This window comes from Canis lupus, chromosome 14 (assembly GCF_011100685.1).
Source record: "Canis lupus familiaris isolate Mischka breed German Shepherd chromosome 14, alternate assembly UU_Cfam_GSD_1.0, whole genome shotgun sequence".
Lineage (NCBI taxonomy): Eukaryota > Metazoa > Chordata > Mammalia > Carnivora > Canidae > Canis > Canis lupus.
In genome coordinates this window covers 35,537,983-35,562,699 of record NC_049235.1, presented here as the reverse complement: position 1 = coordinate 35,562,699, position 24,717 = coordinate 35,537,983, and the positions used below count along the sequence as shown (strand labels likewise).

The 24,717-nt window shown below is 41.0% G+C and overlaps 1 protein-coding gene across 1 annotated transcript in view; it reads right to left on the bottom strand.

The window, feature by feature from the left end:
* DNAH11 (dynein axonemal heavy chain 11) overlaps positions 1-18,226 on the bottom strand; it is a 318,773-nt gene extending 300,547 nt beyond the window's left edge. The window contains 6 exon segments of the mRNA XM_038557079.1: positions 966-1,177; positions 4,592-4,691; positions 5,869-6,067; positions 6,891-7,087; positions 16,153-16,296; positions 17,721-18,226. Of these exon segments, the coding sequence (XP_038413007.1) occupies positions 966-1,177; positions 4,592-4,691; positions 5,869-6,067; positions 6,891-7,087; positions 16,153-16,296; positions 17,721-18,077 (1,209 nt within the window). The 5' untranslated portion in view covers positions 18,078-18,226.
* Positions 18,227-24,717: the final 6,491 nt, after the last annotated feature.

Genomic DNA, 24,717 nt, shown 5'->3' with positions numbered 1-24,717 from the left:
CAAAAAAGGCAGTTACGGCAAGCCAGGGGAAAAACCTCTCACCAGAACACGACCATACCGGAACCTTGATCTGAGCCCCAGTCTCTGAAATGGTGAGATAACAATTTCTGAAAATAAAGCCACCCGGTCTTCAGCTCAAGCAGACTAAGACACATCCTCAATTGAGAACCACTGGATTACATACCCTCCAAGTATCTTTTAGCTTTCAAATTATATAATATTCTCTGATTTTATAGATCCATGAAGAATTAAATTTCATACAGAAGATTTAAGAAAACAGCCCCATTTCAAAAAAGCATTTTCCAAGTGAAGAATAGAGAGATATAAATAAGAGATTTTTAAAGATCAACTATGAATCAATTTTTAATACAATTGCACTATTTTTTTTATAATTTTTTTTCCAACCAGGTCTCTACTTTCCAAAAGTCTTCTCTCAGTGTTCCTGTGGAAACCAAAGGGTAAGCCACAAAGAAACCACTATGCCTATCTACTTTTTTTTATCTTTTATATTTTTTGGTGGGGAGGGATTGAGGGTGGGGTAGAGGGAGAATTTTAAGCAGGCTCCACGCCCAGTGCTGGAGCCCAACCAAGGCTCAATTCCATGACTCTGAGATCATGACCAGAGCCAAAATCAAGAGTCAGATGTCTAGCCAACTGAGTCACACAGGCACCCAACCTATCTGCCTTTTATTAGAAGTTGTCTTAAATCTCTTTGAAGAAAGGTAGGGTATTAAACAAATCCAGTAACAAACTGTCCTTTGAATGCACCAGACGGATTTCCACAGCTTCTCTGCCATGTAGAATAAAAAGCCACCTGGCCTTTGCTACCATTAAAGTCCTTTCTGAAAAAGGAAAGGAAATTGGTGTTCTTACTGTAGACTAGTTTTATTTGTTCTTCATTGGTTTAATAAAACCTACCACATGGCAAGGATTCTTCTTCCCTTTTTTTTTAAAATATTACATACCTGGTCAATGAAGAGATTACAAAACTCTTGCAATAAAACTATAATCCGAGCAGGAGTATTATAAAACTTGGAATGACTCCAGATGAGGCAGATGGTATGAAATAATGGGGCGATTAGCACACGGATCTGCGGGAATTCCATCTCCTGGAGACACTGAACATGTCTTCTCAGGGGTCTCAAGTAAAGCTCTACATCCTGGGCTTCTAGGAGTGCTAAAAGGAAGGAAAACCACCATTAATGTGATGCAGTCTCTTTTTCTAAATTCACTTTACAAGTTCAAGAAAACAATGCAAAACAACATGGCTATACTTAAATGTGGTCCTCTTTCTTTTTATATGGCTTATTCCACAACTGAGCTATGAGTTTGGAAGGCTTTATTTTTTTTTTTTAATTTTTATTTATTTATGATAGTCAGAGAGAGAGAGAGAGGCGCAGAGACACAGGCAGAGGGAGAAGCAGGCTCCATGCACTGGGAGCCCGACGTGGGATTCGATCCCGGGTCTCCAGGATCAGCCCTGGGCCAAAGGCAGGCGCCAAACCGCTGCGCCACCCAGGGATCCCTGGAAGGCTTTATATACAGTCCATGTGTAGCAGCATTCAAGAGAGCCCTGGTGTTGTTAACCTATACAAGTAAACCGTGATGCAAGACTTGGTGGGAAAATACACCTTTAAGATCTAAAGAAATTTACTCAACTCCATGAAAGTGCAGGAATAAAACATGGCTGCAAAGTTGTAGTCACTTTATGATTGAGGTTACAAACTCATCACTAGAATGTTAATTCCTATTAGGTTCTTGGTATCAGCACAATTTCAGCATCTCATTCCAGTGTCCAATGAAAGTCACTCAGGCAATGACTGGGGAATTTTATATTATTCAAAATATAACTACTAAAATTGTTAAGGACAGGTGATAAATATTTTGAAACTAGAGGGAGGTGAAGGCTGTATGACATTGTGAATGTAATAAAGGTCACTCAACTCTACACTTCAAAATGGTTATCTTTATGTTAAATGAATTATATCTCAATCTTAAAAATCCTTAAGCAGGGTGAATAAGGAGTATTTTTCAAAAATGCTGTGTGTGTGTGTGTGTGTGTGTATGGAGGAAAAAAATATATATGAAGAAAAATATTATTACTGTTTAATGTAATCCAAATTTTCTCTTGATTAAAATTGGTCATTTTAGGGACTCCTGGCTGGCTCAGTCAGTATAGCATGCAACTCAATCTCAGGATCATGAGTTCAAACCCCACATCGAATGTAGAGTTTACTTAAAAAAACTGGGGTGCCTGGGTGGCTCAATCGGGTAAGCTTCTAACTCTTGATTTCAGCTCAGATCATGATCTTGGGGTTGTGAAATCCACCCCCACATCTGGCTCCGTGCTGGGTGACAAGTTTGAGATTCTCTCTTTCTCCCTCTGCCTCTCCCCCTCACCCTCCATCCTGCTCTCTCTTAAAAAAATAAAAAAGAAAATTAGTCATTTAAATGTCCCCTAAATGGATCTCCATTAACTGCATTTTGCTCCTGAGACTACACATACCTTTGAGTAACTGAAAAAAGGCTTTACTTATGAAAGTAGGGAATGAAGTAAATTCTTATTTTCTGGTTTTACCCCCAAAAGATTCCATCTAGCTGTGGGCGGAGTTAGGGGAGCAACACAAACAAACCTGACAACTTTTTTTGGCTGTCAAGAGTCAGGAATGCACCCATTCATATTATCCCACTTAGCATGGAACCAATTTATCTGTTCATCTAAACAATGAAGAGCTAGGAAGAAAGAGAGCATCCATGAACTCTTTTCTTCCCTGGTTGCACTCATGTTTTCAAATGATGTTAATTCCAAAATTAAATAATTACATCTGATAAGGGCCTTTAAAATGTGGTAAGCACATCTGGTGATTTCACAAGGCCTCAAGTGTGTCCTTGAGCAGGGTCCTTCCACCTCTAACTCAAAATGGCTCTGGGCCACTTGTTCCACTGAAAGTGTTTTTATCTGAATCTCAAAGTCCATGTACTCCTGAGGCCCTGAGTACCCCCTAGGATCTGTTCCTACAGAAGCTTTATCCACAGAAAATATTCATCTTATACTAACACAGAAAAAATCTGAGCAGCTTCTACTTACTGAGGACATGTTTACTATGTGCCCAGTGCTATGTACCCTGTATACTTTATCTTTAATCCAATGGTTCTCAGCCAGAAAAGATTTTGCCGCCAGGGGACATTTGGCAATGTGACAATCAAAAACGTCTCCAGACAACTGCGGGGCGGGGGGGCGGGGGGTGAGGGGGAGGGCTGGGAGGGGGCCAGGGATATCCAGCAATGCATTGGGCAGATGTCAACAGCAAAGCATTATCCTGCCCAAAATGTCAATGGTGATAAACACTGATAAGATTGAAAAAAAATGATAAGGTTGAGAAATATTGCTCTAATCCTCAGAACGATTCTGCAAGGAAGATGTTACTTTGCCAGTTTGGCCAATGAAAACCAGAGGCTCAGCAAATTGAAGACATACTGAGTGGATCTGGGACAGGAATCCTCGTCTGATAGAACTTCAAACCCAAATATTCCCCATCCCCCCATGATCCTTTCCCTACAGAACTCCTGGGGCAAACCCTGAGGAGATAACCTAACATTCAAGTGTATTTGATATATTTCCCAACCTTACAAATGATACATAGGAAGAAACTAAAATAATTTTCTAAAGTTAGAAACCAAGAAAGCTATACATCCCAATTAGATTACAATTTCATCATTTAAAACTGCAGTCTCAGGGTGCCTAGGTGGCTCATTGGTTGAGTGTCTGCCTTTGTCTCAGGTCATGATCCCAGGGTCCAGGGATCGAGTCCCACATCAGGCTTCCTGAAGGGAGCCTGCTTCTCCCTCTGCCTATGTCTCTGCCTCTCTCTGTGTCTCTCTCATGAATAAATAAGCAAAATCTTTAAAAAAAAAAAATCCCTGCAGTCTCATATATGTGCCAATTTGCTTAAATAGGCTTCAAGAAACATGAGGAAAAATCAAGAAATGAGAGGGCTGTCACCCCTGGGTGGAGCTGAAACTAGACAGCAAGGGGAAAAGGAGACTTTTCACTGAATATCTTCTTGTAACTTCTGGTTTTTAACCACATCCAAGCATCTATTCAAAATTCAGCAAACAAATCCTCCTCTCTGTATGTTTAATCCTCACCAAAACTTCAATGAAGACCTGGAGCTCTTTTGAGCTAAGTAAGTGGTAGATACCAGGCACCACAGATTCTATCAGAACGTAAGAGGACTAAGCATAGCCACCCTGTTGACTAGGAAATCCCCACGTTGGGCTGCCACTCACCCCCCTGCAAAGGCCTTGCCCCTACACACACACACACACACACACACACACACACACACACACTCCCCTCAGAACTTCCATCTGGAGCCTGTTTGGTAGGTCCCTACAATTTATCCTGAAAATCATTTAATATAACTGGAGAATGAAGTACTGATGAAGATGAATTTATCCTTCGAAGAGCCAAGTGCCATCACTTCACGAACATGTTAATGACAGAAGGGTAGATGAGGCTGGGCAGGCAGGCAGGCAGGGGTGAGACCATGAAGGACACCAACTCCAGACCAAAAAAAACGAGTCTTACCATTTTTCACAGCTGTGAAAATGCCCTTTAAAGTTGGAAAATAGCTGCTTTGTTTAATTTTCAGGATCCTAACCATGTTGAGGACAACAGGAGCTCGAAGCTAAATTGAAAAAGAAAATGTAAGAGAAGCTGGATTAATGACTAAATAGATGCATTTGGTAATAAAATACTTAAGTTCTATTCCACTCATGCACATCACATATAGCGTTCAGTATACAAAGACTTTATCTGCTTTCAGATTGAAAATAATTTTTAACAGCATTTTTTTCCTTAAGCTTGAATATTATTTTACATTTATAGCTCTTGAGTTTTCAGAAAGTGTGTCAATTTACACATTATGTGAAAAATGTTAAATTTTCCATATAAAATTTCTTGCTAGATTTCAGAAAATCTGAGAGACATGTGAACATGCAAATGAATGTCTTGGTTTTCAGAACATTAAATCAAGTAATATTTAAGGCAAACACCAGAAGAAGCAGTTAGCTCTTCCAAAGCTGCATCCCTCCACCAAGCAAAACCCTACTCCTTCCTAAATCAATTCAATCAACTAGATTAATTAAATTTTACCATCTTCAACATTTCCCTGGGGAACCTCCCTCTCTATGCCACAGTGTTTCTAATTATCAAATGCTGTCAAAATATTCTCAAAAAGGCAAAATTAGGGCAGCCCGGGTGGCTCAGCAGTTTAGTACCACCTTCAGCCCAGGGCGTAATCCTGGAGTCCAGGGATCGAGTCCCACGTCAGGCTCCCTGCATGGAGCCTGCTTCTCCCTCTGCCTGTGTCTGCCTCTCTCTCTGTCTCTCATGAATAAATAAAATCTTTAAAATTTAAAAAAAAAAAAGGCAAAATTACCTTTAATCCCCATTCATTTTTACTTTTTGGGGGGAGAGAGAAGGAGAGCAAGAGAGAGGACACAAGCTAGGGGGTAGATGGGATGGAAGGGGCAGAGGGAGAAAGACAGAATCCCAAGCAGGTTCCTCGGCCAGCTCCAAGCCCCATGTGGGGCTCGATCTCGGAGTCCTGAGATCATGACCTGAGCTGAAATCAAGAGTCAGATGTTTAACCAACTGAGCCACCTAGGTGCCCCAATCCTGATTCATTTTTAAAGTGCACACCATATAGAACTTTGGAACAAGGAATGAAAACAGACTATTAAGTCATCAAAGACCATATTTCAAACTTTTAAAGTGATTAGAAACCACGGCTCTAGAAACCAAATTCTACAACTGAGTTTGCAAAGTCAGTTTATAAGCAATTTGTAAGGCTTTCCACTTACTTGATCATAAACGCAGGAGAGATTATCCCTCCTCATCATCCAGAAATCCAGTTCAGTCTGAGGACCCGAATGAAGACCATTCAGCAAAGGCTGCGCTGAATCTTTTTCTACAATCTCCTGGATTTGATGTGACCATTTAATAACTACAGACTCAATTGCGTGGAGTAGTGTCCTTTCATTTACCTCTAGTGCACAAACTCTGTAATGATTAATAAAATAATTCAAAAATCAATGATCTCATCTAAAGAAAGATAGGACTTGGATTTTAAAAGGTTATTTTTTCCATGAACTAGTTTTCCAAATATAAATATTTCAAAATCAGATCCTTTATTTTTATCATCTCTATTTTAGCTATGGCATAAACACTGTAAAACAAATGATCATGGGCAGCCCAGGTGGCTCAGCGGTTTAGCGCCGCCTTTGGCCCAGGGCCTGATCCTGAACGACCTGGGATCGAGTCCCATGTCGGGCTCCCTGCATGGAGCCTGCTTCTCCCTCTGTCTGTGTCTCTGCCTCTCTCTCTCTCTCTGTGTAAATTTATTTATTCTCTCATGAATAAATAAATAAAATCTTAAAAAAAATCATATCCTCAAACAATTATGGCCCAAAGAATACCGCTGACAATATGGCAATTGTTACAGCTTGCCTTTTAGGCAATCTGCTTACAAGAAGTATACTTTGTAAGGAAATAATATACATGGTACTCTGCACAACATTTAAAAATATGATATAGTTTTTTTATTAAAGATTTTATTTAATTATTCACGAGAGACACAGAGAGAGGCAGAGACATAGAGGAGAAGCAGGCTCCCTGCAGGGAGCCCAACATGGGACTCGATCTTAGGACCCTGGGATCATGCCCTGAGCCAAAGGCAGACGCTCAACCACTGAGCCACCCAGATGCCCCAATAAATGATATAATTCTAATAATTCTCTATCTTGCTAATAGTTCTGGTGATGATGTTAATTGGGTACGTGGGCCCTCCATTTTAATGTCCTTTATAAACCGTATCATTACATACCTGGTCTCAGAGTATGTCCGATCCAGGTCCATTTTCTCTGCAATCGTGGGAATTGGGAGAAGAGTTCTTCTCAACATTTTGCCCCGAAAAACATGCATTTTACTTTTCATAACTTCTATGTGGCGTTCCATGTCTTGTGAAATAAAACAGGACCAGAATTTATGGTTGTTCCTATTAGAAAGAATTGGCACTAAAATCTGCAGAAAGAGAAATATTTTTCAAAAGAAGTTAATTTACAGACAATGTACTCCTCCAAAGAGTTTCTTGTCACACAAAATTGGTCACAAAACCACTCAATTTCTTAAGTATCTTCCTAGGATACCAATTTACAAAAGGGAGGACAAAATCAGTATCCCATTTAGACTTAATCAATTAGACAAAAATCTCTCAAAGTGGAAATATGATGTGACTTGTTCATTCACTTACCCATTTATCAAGCATTTGAGGAGGTTCCCAATAACTCAAACATTGCATAAAACAGAAACAATTGTGTCAAGTAGGCAATCTGCTCTTGTAATGCAAACTGAGCACACTGGCAGGTACATGAATGAAAAAAATCTTTTTGAATCACATCGAGGCAAAAGTGAATTAATCTTCTCAAGCCCTAGGTGGCACACCGGTAGATTAAGTTTCATAGTCAAAAACATGTTTATTAATTATTTGGACCTCTTTTGGAAGTCCCTCTATCATTAAATTGGGAGTATCATGCATGTGACACCATGTATGTGAAAGCTCTCAAAACTCATTTTTGAATTTCCACGGCCCAGGGGAATTATATGTTAATAAGAATTATATATATATAATTTAAAATTAATTATATTAATTATATATAATTTATATTAATTATAATTTAATTATATATAAAATTCTTATATGTTAATAAGAATTTGTTAAGTGAAGTTATTAGCCTCGTTTTGCTTTCCCACTCCTTTTTAGTATCCATTAATTTTAGACACATTTCATTTTTCTGATAATCCATCAGGTTTACCAGTATTATAAAATTTCCATTAGCTAAAATGCTCAGAAAATAATTACTCCACCTTTTCAAAGTCTATTTTGACAGTACGATCACTTTTGTTTTCTAACGGGGTTGAAACAAATCTTTCTGAATTGTATTATTACATTTTCCTGCTCAGCGCCCACTACGCGTCAAGCTAGGAAAACAGCAGAGTAAGAAACAGTAAGAAGATGAGCTCAGTGGATTAGGTTCCTTGGTCTAAGAACTGCCATAATTAGAAGCATTTCAGGATGCAACGTGGAGACACAGGATAGACACCTGGCTCTGGCTGAGGCAGGTGGTAGGGAGGACTTGCCACGAAAGTTGCCAGGTGATTAAAATGCTGAAGATGAAAAGTCAGACCAGACATCCCAGAAAACCAAACACTGACATATAAAATCCCTCAGGACTCCACAAGTATAGTGTTTCTGGCAAACTGCCAGGCTGGCCTGCTGGAATTAGCTTCGGGGAAGGCAGGGGAGCTCATGAAGAGCTTTGGAAATCACACTGAAGAGGTAAAGTTTGTTGGGCAGGACATGCATTGACCCACTGGAAAATTTTCTCTACCACGTCCCCGATTTCAACAGCTCTTTCTACACATCAGGCGTGAGGAAAATTCTGCTTATTTGGCATAGCTAATTTACTGGGTATGGTTTCAAACGTTAACTCCATTTATGATTCTCTGACGAAGCCAACTTCTTTTAAAATTAAGTATTTCTGTCACAAGCTGTAGATCAAACAGATTCTGAGCCTTGTGCTTTGCAGAGCAATCCGTCAAAGAGCTAGAGCATCACTATAAACATCATTTGAAACAGACCTAGGATGTGCTTTTTAATTACAACACATCTTGCTAAACTATATCCAAAGCAATTCAATTAACTGGGGGGTTTTGTTTCAGTTTTTTGCCTACTTTTGGGGGTGTAGAGGACAAATTCCCCACTTTTTCTGAGAACTAAAATAATTTGAATGTTTATATATTCAACATATATACAATGTATAACTACACATTAAAGAACTATGGAGCCTTTGCTATAGTTTTCTTTACTTACTTTCTTTGATTTTTTTTTAAGATTTTATTTATTTATTCATTTGAGAGAGAGAGAGAATGAGCAGAGAGAGAGGGACAAGCAGACCCTACATTGAGTGTGGAGCCTGACCCAGGGCTCAATCCCACAACCCCAAGATCACCACTTGAGCTGAAACTAAGAGTCTAAAACCCAACTGACTGAGACACCCAGGTGCCCCCCTTCTTGAATCCTTTTTTTAAACTGAGGGTTTTCTTTTTATCATGGTTCTTAAGTCAATAGAGACTATGACGTGGGCAATACTTTCAAAAGGTAGGAGCCAGGGCTTCTCCCAGACTTCTTAAATTGGAATGTCCAAGGATGGCGCCTGGACACTAACTACAAAAACCAAATCACACTTCCATTTGGGATCGATAAGCCAAATGGATAATAATAACTCACAATTGGGACACCTGGAAGACTCAGAGGTTGAGCATCTGCCTTGGGCTCAGGTCCTGATCCCGGGATCTGGGATCGAGTCCCACATGGGGCTTCTTGCAGGGAGCCTGCTTCTCCCTCTGCCTGTTTCTCTGCCTCTCTCTGTGTGTCCCTCATGAATAAATAAAATAATAATAATAATTCACAATTATTGTTTCTTTAAGGATTCAGGTCAATATAATAAATATGTAACTTTTTAAAAAACTATGTAACATTTTAAATACTTTTGCCAAATATAATACAGCTGCCATAATAACGTATGGGTCCACATAATGTTGAGGAGCTACTGAAAGTTCAACTTTGGATATGTTAGATTTAAGACGTTATATACTAAGTGGCCATGTCCGCAAGGAAGGTGGACATCTAAGCTTGGAGTTCAGAGAGAGATCCAGACTGGAGAAGAAGTCTGGGAGGCCCCACCACATCAGCAATAATTCCCATTACTCAGTGAGTATCTGAGTCAAACTTCAAAAACTGTCAACATTGAATATAAGTATCATTTAAATGAGAAAAAAAAGAAATATGAAGACACAAATGACTTTCCCCATCTTCCAGTTCAAACATTTTATCCATTTCCTTCCTGATTCTATCCCATTTAAGAAGCCAAACACTGGGAAACTCTCTCAGTACTTTCAAACCAATCACTAGGTCGGTAACAGGCTCTACTTCATTCAACAGAATTATCAATTCACCAGTCCTCAAATGTAGTGTTTCTCCTTACTGCACAAATCAGAAAGTTACAAGGTGATTAGCTTGGAAAGCAAGTCATGAAGGACCACTGGCCTTCCATTTGGTTCTACAACTTCCAAATTAAGCCTGCCCCGATAAAAACCTTCCCAGACCATGCATTACCACAACCATCTTTCAAGCAACACATGAATTTGGACTTGGCCACTGCCTTTGCTGACAACCATCTGAAATACATGGCCATTTGTTTGTTTTTTCCAGCCTTGTTTCTCACCAACTTCCAACTCTGGTTCCCCAATCCAGCTACATTAATCTATTCCTTTTTTTAAAAAAAAGGAACCTGGGATACCTGGGTGGCTCAGTGGTTGAGTGCCTGCCTTCACGCTCAGGGTGTGATCCTGGAGTCCCGGGATCGAGTCCCACGTCGGGCTCCCTGCATAGAGCCTGCTTCTCCCTCTGCCTGTGTCTCTGCCTCTCTCCATGTCTCTCATGAATAAATAAATTTAAAAATCTTTAAAAAAAAACAAAACCCTGCATTTCCTCATCTCTGTGCCTTCACATTGCTTCTCCCTCTGCTCAGAAAGCCCTTCCTCCTCCTCCATCTAGCTCTCTCCTCTTGTCCTTCAACATATAATTTACTATACAACGGTGGCTGCTTTCCAGAGTAAAAAGGAACACTAAAAATTATTAGCAGACATTAACTGATCTGTAACAGGTGAAAACCAAGTGCCCCAGGCACATAGAGACCTGTGATCATCCCATTATAGTCCCACACCCCTGCCAGCCCTCCAGGTGAGGGGGTGGGGGGGAGTGCCACTAGGTTCCCACAGCATGATGCTAAAGACTCTATGGTAGCCCTGACTCCTGTGGCCTCCCACCACAGGCTCAGCCATCTGCGTCCCTCAACAGACTGCATACTCTGAGGGCAGAAGCTACAGCACTAATTGCCACGTCTGTGCAGTCACCAGCACCAACTAGGTCTTCAATAAATATTGATTAATAACTAAGATTAACATAAAATTCCCCAAGGGTCCTTTTCACATGCTGAAAAAGATTCTAATGGAAATATCAGAGTTCACATACCAAACACTTCTCTAAAGAAATACTTTGAAGCCTCAGCGCTGTCTCTTATGAGAACAGGACATCAATTCACCCTTAACTGACTTTTTTTTTTTAATTTTTTAATTTATTTATGATAGTCACACACACACAGAGAGAGAGAGAGAGGCAGAGACATAGGCAGAGGGAGAAGCAGGCTCCATGCACCAGGAGCCCAATGTGGGATTCGATCCCGGGTCTCCAGGATCGTGCCCTGGGCCAAAGGCAGGTGCTTAACCGCTGCGCCACCCAGGGATCCCCTCTTTTTTTTTTTTTTTTTAACTTGGCCACAGCAACTTTATTTATTTTTTTATTTTTATTTTTTTATTGGAGTTCATTTTGATTTGTCAACATATAGCATAACACCCAGGGCAACTTTTTTTTTAATAATAAATTTATTTTTTATTGGTGTTCAATTTGCCAACATACAGAATAACACCCAGTGCTCATCCCGTCAAGTGCCCCCCTCAGTGCCCGTCACCCATTCACCCCCACCCCCCGCCCTCCTCCCCTTCCACCACCCCTAGTTCGTTTCCCAGAGTTAGGAGTCTATGTTCTGTCTCCCTTTCTGATATTTCCTACCCATTTCTTCTCCCTTCCCTTCTATTCTCTTTCACTATTATTTATATTCCCCAAATGAATGAGAACATATGTTTGTCCTTCTCCGATTGACTTACTTCACTCAGCATAATACCCTCCAGTTTGTCCTTAACTGACTTTCAATCGTTGAACAAGTACTGAGCTCCCACTACAGGTCAGGCCATGTCTTTGGTGTTTGGGCCACAACAGGAAGCAAAAACAAAGATTCAGAGCAGGGACCAGGTGAGGCAAGTGAGGCATTCACGCTGGGAACAGAATGTCAAAGGGCACCAAAAACTCAGAAATCGAGATGAGTAGTATTTTAAGATTTTTTTTTTTTTAAGATTTATTTTACAGCGTAAGAAAGCATGCGTGCACACTCAGGCATGCAAGTACATGGGGAGAATCCCAAAGCACACTCCCGCTTTGAGCACAGAGTCCAACACTAGGCTCGACCTCATGACCCAAGAGATCACAACCTGAGACAAAACCAAGAGTCAACTCTTAATCGACTGAGCCACCCAGGTGCTCCTTAAGGTATTTTTTAAATCAAAACACCAAAAAAATTCATGATGAACAGATTATCAACATTTTAAAATAAGGACATGGGGATCCCTAGCTGGCTCAGTGATTTGGCGCCTGCCTTTGGCCCAGGGCACGATTCTGGGACCAGGATTGAGTCCTGCATCGGGCTCCTGGCATCGAGGCTGCTTATCCCTCTGCCTGTGTCTCTGCCTCTATCATAAATAATTTTTTAAAAAATATTTTAAAAAAAATAAGGACAGCACCAGTATTACTGACTTATTTTTGCCTCAGGCTCCAATATGATCTAGTACAGCCCTGTTAGCAATCCGTTTTTTATTTCAAGTGTTGACTTTTCATTTTGATTTTTTTTTAAATACTGCACTAAAATTTTATCTTGATTACTGAGTTGTTTTTTCCCCCTCACCTCTCTGTAAATTTTGCTCTTGAAATGGGTACCTCATTTGCTAACCCTAGTCCCTATCCTGCAAAAGATCCTGCCCTCCGTCCCAAAGGGTAGCTTTCCTAAAAGGAGTTATTGGAGCAAAAAGAAGTGAGGACATGAAGGGGATGACCGAGTGAATTCTGGGGAAGATAAAAAAAAAAAAAAAACAGCAGGGGCAACAGCATACCTGAGACAATTAAGGAATAGCAAAGAGGTCCCAGCAAGTGAGAGGAGTTTAAAGAAGTCTTTGGGAGGTCAGATGGTAGATTTGGACTAGGGCTTTCATCCAGTAATAAACCCAAGAACCACCTGATGATCCTGATTCAGTAGCTCTCAAGGTCTTGAGATTCTACAGTTGCAACAAGTTTCTAAATAATCCTGAGAGCTCTGGTCCACACAGAGAACATGCAAAGTCTAGACAACTACAAGCACTTCGGCCCTTATTCAGAGTGAAAGGGGGGCGTGGGCAGGGTCTGAGTAGAGAAGGGACACGTTCTGACTCATACTTCAACAGAATCACTCTAGCAGCTATGTTGGGAATAGGTTCTAGATGAGAACCAGGCAAAAGCAGAGCGACCAGTTGACAGACTAATGAGAGACATGGTGAACCAGCCCACAGTGGTAGCAGTGGAGGAGAGTACGGAGGCTGATTTTCAAGGTAGAACTTACATGATTTCCTACAGAATGGATACCAAGGGTGACACAAAGAAAGGAGTCAGGGATGAATCGGAAGTCTTCTAGACTGAACAACTGGAAGGATGAAGTTCACAACTACTATTCTGGAGATTACCACAAGTAACGCAGATTGGGGAAGATCAGTTCAACTTTGTATAGTATGTTTGGGATGTTTATTACACAACAAGCATGAACTGCAGGAAAACAAATGGATCTCCAAGTTTGAAATTCAGGAGAGAGAGATCTTGGCTAGAGAAAGAAGTTTAAGAGTACCTTGCACATCACGATAAGTCACTGTTAATCAGCCAATTTTGTGAGCTATACTGTATACCAAGCAAAGACGATCCTTATAAAATCCTTTAAAGGGACACCTGGGTGGCTCAGTGGTTGAGCCTCTGCCTCTGGCTCAGGGCATGATCCTGGAGTCCTGGGATCAAGTCCCATATCGGATTCCTTGCATGGAGCTTGCTTCTCCTGTCTCTGCCTCTCTGTGTCTCTCATGAATAAATAAATAAAATCTTTAAAAAAGAAATCCTTTAAATTTTTTTTTTTTTTTTTTAAAGAGAGTGAGAGTGCAGATATGTGTGGGGAGAGGGAAAGAGAGAATCTCAAGTAGACTCTCAGCTGAGCATGGAGCCTGACTCAGGGGTCCATCCCATGACCCTGAAATCATCACCACCTAAGCCAAAATCAAGAGTTAGATGCCCAACATCCTCAGCCACCAGACCCCCTCCTCCCCTTACAAATCCTTTTAACCTAATTTATGGTCATGCCTTAGGGCCTTCCTTGTTCATACTGAATTGAAGTCTCGTTCATAAACTCCAGTGATTTCATAAGTGTGATCTCACTTTTTTTCTCTTCCCAATACTCAGATCCTCAAGGATAATTAATTTAATCTTCTAAACCACTTAAACTCTGAGGTTCTGAACAGTTTATCCCTATGATAAATATACTTGTTGACAGCTTACTCTCTTTCGTTTAACCTTTTCCAGACCATAAATGCAGACCCTGAGACTGAGACAAATTGAGAGAAAGATCAGAGGAACTTGAAAAAGCTGTGAATCTTCTGCTAAGAGACACTGATGGTAGTGTACAAATTCCAATGAAAAGTGTATCCTTGCCCTTCCAAGCCCCCAAGGATAGCAATCTCGAGTCAAATGACCAAAAGCTATTCACACTTCATATGAAATCCTTTCATCAGGTTCAGTTCAATAAAAATTTCTGAAACTCCTGCTACAGAACAAAAAGCACCCCAGTGCTCTGGGGGATGGAAATCGTAGTGTCTCCCTGAAATCATCTAAAACCAATCCAACAGGAGGAGAGGGAAACTGAGGTAGGGTACTGAAGTTGGGAGTGAGAGACCGTGGGTGGTCCCAAGGCAGCAATGACACAGAGAAGTAGAAAGGACAAGAAAGAGGGAGATTGGCAAATCATTAGTAATAAATACGCTGGTAATTATTCCTATGTTAAGCATTGACCTTAGCAGGATTGCACTGATTGCTGAGATCTGATTTTCTTATATCTAACCCATATTTCCTGAAGTTTGGGGCACGTTAGCATCACTGAGGATCTTTAACTGCCACCAGACTGCCATTCCATTCTCATTTTTTTTTTAAGATTTTATTTATTTATTCATGAAACACAGAGAAAGGAAGAGACATAGGCAGATGTAAAAGCAGGCTCCCCATAGGGAGCCTGAAGCAGGACTTTATCCCAGGACCCCTGGATCATGTCCTGAGCCAAAAGTAGGCTCTCAACCACTGAGCCACCCAGGTGCCCCCTTCTCCATTCTCATTTAATTGGTATTAGGAGTGACCAGGGCAGGAGCAAGTTAGAAAGTTCCCCAAGGTGGGATGCCGGGTGGCTCAGTGGTTGAGATTAAGCATCTGCCTTTGGCTTGGGGTATGATCCTAGAGTCCCCTGTGGGGAGCCTGCTTCTCCCTCTGCCTGTGTCTCTGCCTCTCTCTCTGTGTGTCTCTCATGAATAATAAATAAAATCTTTAAAAAAAAAAAAAAAGAGAGAAAAAGAAAGAAAGTTCCCCAGGTGATTCTAATGTTCAGCAAAGTTTAAGAACCAATTCTCTGGTTCTATAGAACCCAGGCATTTGGCATGTCTTTCCTCAAAGCTGGTGTGTGAGCAAGCACCAAAAGTATGAGGTTAGACACGTAAAAAAGATCAGCTACACCTCAGACCTACTGGAGCAGCTTGCCTTTAATAAAATCCCCAGATCTCACATTAAATCTCATTTTAAAAACCTCATGTTAAAAAAAATCCTGTATTAGAAGTGTAAGTAACCCGGGTTCAAAGAGCATTTCTCTGATTTAAGGGGAGAGAAAGAGGAATTTTAAGGCAACCATTTCTAAAACTTTGCTTCCATTACCCTTCACCATTATCTGACCTGAGTGACACAGAAACCAAAAGAAATCTGAAAAACTTATAATACTCATTTCCGAAGTGTAAGTTTGTCTCTAGTCAACGTGAAATTTCAAACTATAGCTCATTACAGGAGCCTACTAAATTGTTTTTTACTTCCATTATTTAGAAACAAAGAGAAAAAGGATGATCCTACACATTACTATCTATTGAGTATTAGCACTGGTATCATCTCATTTCAGAAACAGTCTGTTAATCACATTCCATCTGCCTTGGTTAAAGAGATTACTGGCTTCTATATTTTTTTTTAATAGCCAGAGTTTTTCTGAACAATTCCAAGGGTCAAAGAGATAAAGATTCAAATATTAGAAATAGACTAGTACCTCATCTAAGAAAGCAGTTACGTGTCCAAAGGAGGAAGAAGTTAACTCTCCAAATAAAACCGTTTGAGAAAAATCATTTACTCCAATGTTTTCGGTAATCTTCTTGGTAATATAAACAAGTTTATGTTTTGCATCTTTTGGAATCTGAAACAAGAGCAAGATAATTGAAGTTCACAGTGTAGTTTCCATGCTAACAAATAGGATTTGCTTTATCTAACTTATAGCTGGATTGCTAGGAAAAGAAAAAAACTTGGCATCTTATCTACCTTTATAAATAAAGTAGTTCCGCTGCTCTTTCACACCCCCCTTTTCTGCAAAATGTATACAGTTTCCTTTGTTCTTTTATAATGCTAATTTCACAGCATTATTGGTGTGGAAATTTCACCTTTAAAGGGCAGGTCAATTACCCAAGATCATTACATACCATAACATCTCATAATTAAAAACAAATAAATATAAGGAGAATTTAGAATTTTCCTAGCTCAGGAAAGACTTATTCCTTTTTATAATTTTTTGTTGTTGTTTGGAAATAAGCCAAACTGAAACGAAGACCAGGCAGAGAAGTTTAATTTTTATTTCTATTCTCAAGAGAGTGTTTAATGAAGATATTCCAACATTTCCACAACTACTGAGTTATTTCTTCAGATATAATCATTTAACTTAGGTAATACTAGAGTTATGTGTCCTACCTCCTTGCTTATTTTTTAATTGGTGATAATCGGGAAAGTAGCAAAACAAAGAATTTCAAAACTCAAAACACTAAGGCAAACTCTTGTTAGTCTCTTTCTTCTCTGGGATTCCAGTTCTCAACTATTAAAGTGACCACATCTAATGATGATTTAAACACACACACACACACGCAAACGAACACTTTTACATTACACTGAGGCACTGTGCAACACTTAAGCCTGTAAATCTTGTTCCTAACTTCTCACACTTAAAAAAAAGAAAAAAGAATGAATACAAATGCTGTACTTGTGATGCCTTAACCTTCAAGTGGAGGAGCAGTCTAAATTTTTAAAAATTAAAAAAAAAAAAAAAAAAGGATGGAAGGAAGGGCAAAGAAAAAGGGGAAAAGGTGGAACAAAAGGCTCGTCCCCCTCCACGGCTGGTAAATACCTTGAGTGTGCAGATTGCCCGGGCACTCCCTTTTTAAGAACTAAGTATTCCACCTCTGAGATGAAATGTGACAAGCAGTCACACCGAGCGCACGACAAATTATTCAGGCTCTGTGATACATTTTTTCAAGACGGGTCCCGGACTGACCCAAGAGCGCCTGAGACGAGACCCAGCGCGCCCCCAACGCCCAGCCTGGGCAGCTGCTGAAAGCGCAGCCTGTCCCGCTCCCTGCAGGTCCGGCAGGCCCACCTTTTAGAGAGCTAAAGCACAGCGGCTCAGCTGCAGAGTGGCGCCCGAGCGGGGTTTTGCAGACTCCAGGGCGAGAGCTCCAAAGAAAGTTTTTCCAGGGGCCGGAGCGCGTGTCCCCGGGAACCCGAGGAGGCGCGTCCGGCCTGTCCCCGCCCAGCCGGGCAGGGGCGACACCGGGGCCCTGGGCGGTCGCCCCTTACCTCCCTGGAGACCGCGAGCGGCCCCGCGGGGGCGACGCTGAACGCAAGGCAGGCGGGGCTCGGGCTCGGGCTCGGGCTCCCCAGGAACTCCCCCAGGACCTGCCGGTGGTCCTCGCTCTCCAAACACTGGCTCCACTTCTCCGCCGGGATGCCCAGCATCAGCTGCAGGCGACTGCCGAGAAAGCGCACCCGCGCGTCCCGAGCGAAACTCCGCGCTCTTCTGGCCGCCGCCTCCTCCTCCTCCTCCTCGTCCTCCTCCTCGTCCAGCTCCACCACGCCCGCCACGTCCAGGCGAGCGCCCGGGGTTCGGCGAGGGGCCGGAACTCCTAGGAAGTCGCGCGCTTCCCGGGCTGCCATCCAGCACGTCCGAGAGGATGCGGGAACGGTCGGCTCCGCCCCGGGCGGGCGAGGACACCGCTCCCCTCCCGCACGCGCCGCGAGGGGCGCCCACCTCCTCGGGCGAGGGCGAGCAGCCGGGCCGATCGCCCCCACCTGCTGCTACTCGGCTGCGAGGGATGCTCGCAGCTCGGGTCCCGCGGGCGGAAGCGCAGGCCGGTCCGGAGCGGCGCGTCCCGTTTCCCGGGAGACGGCGCTGTGGGCGGGGCCTGCGCGGGGGGCGGGGCCTGCGCGGGGGCGGGGCCTGCGGGGGCGGGGCCTGCGCGCCCGGCTCGGAGCCCGGCGGGAGGAAGGGCGTGTCCTCCGCAATTCTGAGCCGCCAGGTGGGCTGCCCTCCGGGCCTCCCGCTGCTTGGCCTTCTGGAAGTTTCCTGGGGCTCCCAGCGAGCAAGAGTAACAACAGTCCAGCTCCGATTAATCATGATTTAAGTAGTGCTGTCTGGTGCAGAGCTGTATCCTGCACCTTGATTATTTCATATAATCCCTAAAAAGTCAGGGCTCCGAGTGCTCAGTTTGTTTTATGGGCAAGGGAACTGAGTCACCAAGTGGCTGAGCAACGAGGAGAAAGTGGAACAGGAATTCAGGCCCAGCGCTGCGGGCTTTTATTCACCTTGTTGAAGGTGGTCCAGATATTACCAGGAAAGAGCTAACCTGGCAATGCAACTTTCCTAGTTGTGGAAATACAAAATCTAGGTATCCGAAATCCTGATTCTGATCCTCACCTGCCACTTAGTAGAATGTTAATACACCCAATAAGAAAATGCATAGTGCTCTTTGTACACTACCAAGTAGTACTTAGAATCATCACGCAATCCAAGAGTGCGAGGTCTGGGGAGAAAAGTTTCAGATTAAAGACAGTCTCCATGATATTGCAATGGGATTTCAGTACAGCCCATTAATGACATCTGTTGAGACTCTTAAGGAAGCTCTGAATCCTGAAGTAGCCAGAATTTGGAGGGAGGATTTCTTGAACTAGACTTTTTTTAATGGGTCCTCATTCCTTGTTCATTTCAAAATAAAAGCTTCAATCCTCTCATAGTAGTTCTGAAGAAGTGTTGCCCTTAATAATCCATTATAATAACTGATTATTGATAAATAGATGTTTTTAGCAAAATTAGGACCTTCAATAATTTCTCTTTTGGGGATTTGAGTCTGATGACAATCTGTAAGCTTTTCTAGTGACATGATCAGATTCTTGAATTAACACAGACTCCTGGAAAGCCTTTATAGAGTTCAGGCCATCAAGGGTGCTGGGTATGGGCCACAGCAATCTTTGATCCTCCAGTGGTTGGTGTGCAAGTCTAGGAATCACTGCAAACACCTTACAGAGGGCTTCTTCCTCTCTTCTCTCACCCCTATATTCCAGAGAAACAAATTCTGTAAATAAGAATTGACTTAAAAGTGAAAAAGCACTTTCAGATGCAGGAAACAAAACAAAAAACAAAACTAGATAATAATGCCAATATTAAAGTACAATTTTTAAAAAATTAAATATGAAAAAAAATTAAAAAATTAAAAATTAAATATGTAACTCAAAATATAGAATGAAGACATATCAAAGATCCATTCACTCATTGCTGAGGAAACAAAATGATGAAGTTGTTCACAGGGAATTAGAGGAAAAGATTTCTTGTCAGTGGAGGAAGACTGCAGGTTCGATACAATACTCCTTAATGTCCTTCAGAATACTATAATATTAACTTTTGTTTGAGCGGCTTTTTTTTAATAATTTGATTTTAGAAATAATTTAAGTCTGTAATGAGCAAAAATCTATAAATAAAAATATAACTTCATAAAGTTCAGATCTGAAATCAGTAGTAAATAATGAGTCAATGATCCCAGGGTCCTGAGATTGAGCCCTGCCAGGCTCCACGAGTCTACTTAAGATTCTCTCTCCCTCTCCCTCTGCCCCTACACCTCAAATTAACAAATAAATCCTTTAAAAAAAAAAGGAGTCAAAAGAGGTACATTTCCCTAGATAATTAAGTAATCTCTTGGTTAAATAATGTTAAGTGACACTGAAAAGACATGCTGCCTTTCATTTACCTTTTTCCCAAGTTTTGAACAATTTTTCTTAATAACAGTTAACATTTATCTATTGCCAACCAGCCAAGGGCTGTGTACTGTGCTGAGTTCATTTATTTGTTCCACAAGTATTTACTGAATGCCTTCTAAGTGCTAAGCACAGTACTGGATGCTGAGAATACAACAGACTAAGTTTTTACTCTCATATCACTGGCAAAAACTAGAGTTATGTAGGCTAGACTAGAGCTTTACCAACTCAGTGTGCCTTCACTTCTACCAGTACTGATAATGTGACCTTGACCAGCTATTGACCTTCTAGGGGCCTCCGTTTTATCATCTTAAATAGGTATAATAAGATGGCAGATTTGATTATTTTTTCTGCAAATATTCTCTCTCCCCCACCTTCATGATTGAGTATCTTTTCTGTTCCTTTCAAGTGGCATTTGGCCAAATGACCTGCTTTGGTCAATGGGATGTTAGCAGACATGACACAAAGGCTTGAAATGCATTTGCATGGTGGAGCTTGCCCTCTTGTGCCCCTGCCATTATCATGAGCAGAACATCCTCAGCTAGCTCTCTGGTGCAAGGAACCAGCCTGGACCCAACTTGAGTTTAGAGGCAAGTCCAGCTACACCTGCTCTAAATCAGTTTATCCTTGGTCAACCTACAGATGCGAGCACAATAATAAATGATCACTGTTTGAAATCTCATAAATGTGGTAGGTTTGTTATGCAGCAATACCATGGCAATAGTCAATGAAAGGGTTGTCCCCAGAATTAACTCAGTTCAAATATATAGGAAGCATGAGCACTTAGGTCAGTGCCTGGTACACTTAAGCATTACAAAGAGTTTATCAGTTAGGGAGTGCAAAACATGAGAAACTGAAAAAGCAAAGGTGCGATATGTTTATTATGTCAGATAACGATAGATTCTAAGAGGAAAAGCAAAGGAGAGTCAAGAGTTGGAAAGGACAATGTTAATTAATATCAATGCTCAAGAAAACTTCATTTTTGAGCAGGAATTTAAGTGAGGAAGTGAGCCATGGATTCTGGGAGAAGACTATTCTGGGTAGAGGAAAAAGCAAATAGACCCAGAGAGATGATGTTTTGGAGAAACAGCAAGCCCAGTAAGAAGGAATATAGTAGGAGATGAGAATAAAAAGAAACATGTTGTGGTACCTGGGTGGCTCAGTCAGTTGTGTCCAACTCTTGATTTCAGCTCAAGTCACAATCTCAAGGTCAGGCTCCACATCCAGCCTGGAGCCTGTGTAAGAGTTTCTCTCTCCCTCTGCCCTTCTACCCCACCCCCTCATTCCACCCCTGCTCCCTCTCTAAAAAAAAATTAAGAAGAAGAAGAAGAAGAAGGAGAAGGAGAAGGAGAAGGAGAAGGAGAAGGAGAAGAAGAAGAAGAAGAAGAAGAAGAAGAAAACATGTGACCAAATCACATAGGGCAATGGTAATGGCTGGGTTTTTCTTAAAACGAGATGGTGTTAGTAGAAACTGCTAACTGTCCCCACTGTCTACTCACCCTTTATTCCTTCAGGTAATAGAACACTTAACCCATTCCAGGTTTTAATGGAACTCATGGTCACCCAACTGGAAATTTCATTTCCTAGTTTCTCTTGTAACTAATGGAAAGTCAAAGTTATGAGGTACAACTCATGTGTCATGTTTTTAAAAAGGATCTGCCAACCTCCATTTCTTTTGTCTTTCCAGCTTGCTCACTAGTATATGAACATGGTTTCCTGAGTCATGTTCATTCATACAAATGATCCTTAAGCATATGAAAAGATGCTCAACTTCCCTCACAAAAGAAAAATACAACTTCAAACTATAGTACAATACTTTTTTTTTAACGTATTAGCTTTAAGATTGATGTATTCTTGGTATGAGTAGGGAAACAGGCACACATCACTGCTAGGAATTCAAAATGCTGTAATTCCAGAGAATATAGTCAATTCAAAAAACAAAACAAAACAAAACAAAAACCAATGCATTTTGCCCTTTGACCCAGCAATCTTTACACAAGGAATCTATACACAAAGCTGGTTATCACAGCACTACTTATAAGTAGAAAAGACTGGAAGCTACCTAAATGCTCAGGAACAGTTGACTTGTTAAATAAACTACAGAACATCCATATAAAGGGGTAATATGCAGCTACAAAAAGAATAAGGATACCTCTATATGCTTTATTTTTTCCTATATATATATGCTTTAGTGGAATGATTTCCAAGATATATTTTCTTTTTTAAAAAAGATTTATTTACTTATTTGAGAGAGAGAGAGAGCATGAGTGGGAAGGGCAGAAGGAGAGAGAGAGAGAGAGAAGCTCAGACTCCCCACTGAACATGCAACCTGACTCAGGGTTCCATCTCACAATCCTGAGATCATGACCTGAGCCAAAACCAAGAGTCAGAGGCTTAACTGACTGAGCCACCCAGGTGCCCCTCCAAGATATATTTTCAAGTGAAAAATGTGTATGCTTTGCTACCATTCATCTATGAAAGTAGAGATGGGGTACCCCTGCCCTCCCCCACAGTATTTAGTTATGTGAAAATGTAATTACCACAATGAAAGAATAAGACAAGAAGTTTTAAAAATGTTTACACATGAGAAAGGATGGAGAAAACAGAGATAGAAGCTAGACTCCTGAAAATATTCATCATTTTCTGTAGTTGATAGGAATCATGTAAATATTTTACATAATTAAAAAAATAAGTTTAAACTTTAACCTCTAAAAATAAAAAATACAATGAACCAAATGAACTTACCTGTATATTGAGTTACTGGCATAACTGTACAGAGAAGAACTATTTCAAGTAATTTTAAAATAGTAATCAGTGTATCCCTAAAAAGATAAAACCTAAGAACAAAAAGAAGTGCACAAAACAAAATAAAAATGATATAAACAAATAATTTTACATTGTAGTATATTGCTGGTAACAATGTGGGTAATATTGTAAACAAGATTATGTATTGTGAATACAAAGCTGTCATAGATTGGATTCTTAGATAAATAGATTCTAAGACTGTGGAGTTCATAACTAATTAGGGACTGTGCTCAGGAAAAAAAATATATCTTTAAGGGAATAGAAGTAAGACTGGGCAGAGAGGGCAGTTGAATTGTCAGGCAGCTGCAAGAGAAGCTTTGGTTGATCCCATGGGAAGCTCTTTTTTTTTTTTTTTTAAGATTTATTTATTTATTTGAAAGAGAGAGAGCAGAGGGTGGGGGCCAGAGAGAAAGAAAAGCAGACTCCCTGCTGAGCATGGAGCCTGATGTGCAGCTCAGTCCAACGAGCCTAAGATCATGACTTGAGCCAAAATCAAGACTTGGACACTTGAACTGAGTCACCCGGGCACCCACCATGGGGAGCTCTTAAACTATGATGCCCCTTTAGAGATGTCCCAAAGTAAGGAAAGAGAACCACACCTTTGTAGTTCCATATTGCACCAGGGGAGGAGGTATAATCTTGGCCAAGTGAGGATCCATTGGCCTAGGGCAATTCTGGGGAAAGTCTCAGCAGGAGGCCTCAATAAACAATATTTCCAGCAGATGGGGCAATGAGCTCCTTATTCCCTAGAGAAAAGATCTGGGCAGCATGAACCATAAAAGCAAGTGGATGATAATTTCTGATTGTCCTTGGAAACCAGGAATTTGGGCATAGTGAAACAGACATAAAATAGATGAGGCTAAGTAAAAACACTTTACACTTGATTTTAAAATTCAAGTTTCAATGTATAGTCATGATTTCTTTTGTCTTCAATAAATATTTATTACCTAGTTTTGCTCACAGAAGAGTCTGAAACAAGAAGTAACCCTGTTCACTGAACATCCCTAGTGTTTAGATGTTGGTCTCTAAATACCATTTTCCACTCATACAAACAGGGAAATTTGGAGAAATGCCTGATTCCAGCTATGGGGCAGAAAAAGTACAAGTTGGTCTTGGAACATGCAAAAAGCAGAAAAGCTATCAAATACTCATGACAACATGACAAAATTTTTCAGGAGTCAACTTGAAGAGGCTTCCACTACCTTAAATTTGAGTCTCAATAAAAATAAAAACTACAATAGCTTGAAATATTTCAGGCATATGGCAGTCTATGTGTGATGGAAGTATGCTTCTGCTTATGATACAGAAATTTGAGAAGAGCTTTGCTCTCACCCTCACTACAACAATAACAAAATATGTTGAGAAATCTGCAAAATCACAACTTTGCTTGAACTCAATCAAACACCTGTGACCAGGTGAACTTGCTGACCAAATGAACTTACTCTGAAGCCTTTGAAGAGAAGGGCTATGAGCCCTTGATTACCTAGATGTGATTCCTCTAGGCTGGTGTCTGGGTGGCTTAGTCAGTTGAGCATCTAACCTGTGATTTCAGCTCAGGTCATGATCTCATGGGTCATGAGATGGAGCGCCACGTTGGGTCCCATACTTAGCAGGGAGTCTGCTTGAGATTCTCTCCCTCTACCCCTCCCTCCAGTCATGCACATGTGTGTTCTCTCTCTCTCTCTGTAAAATAAATATATCTTTTAAAAGTAGGAAACACTTAGCTTATTTTACAAATTACTAT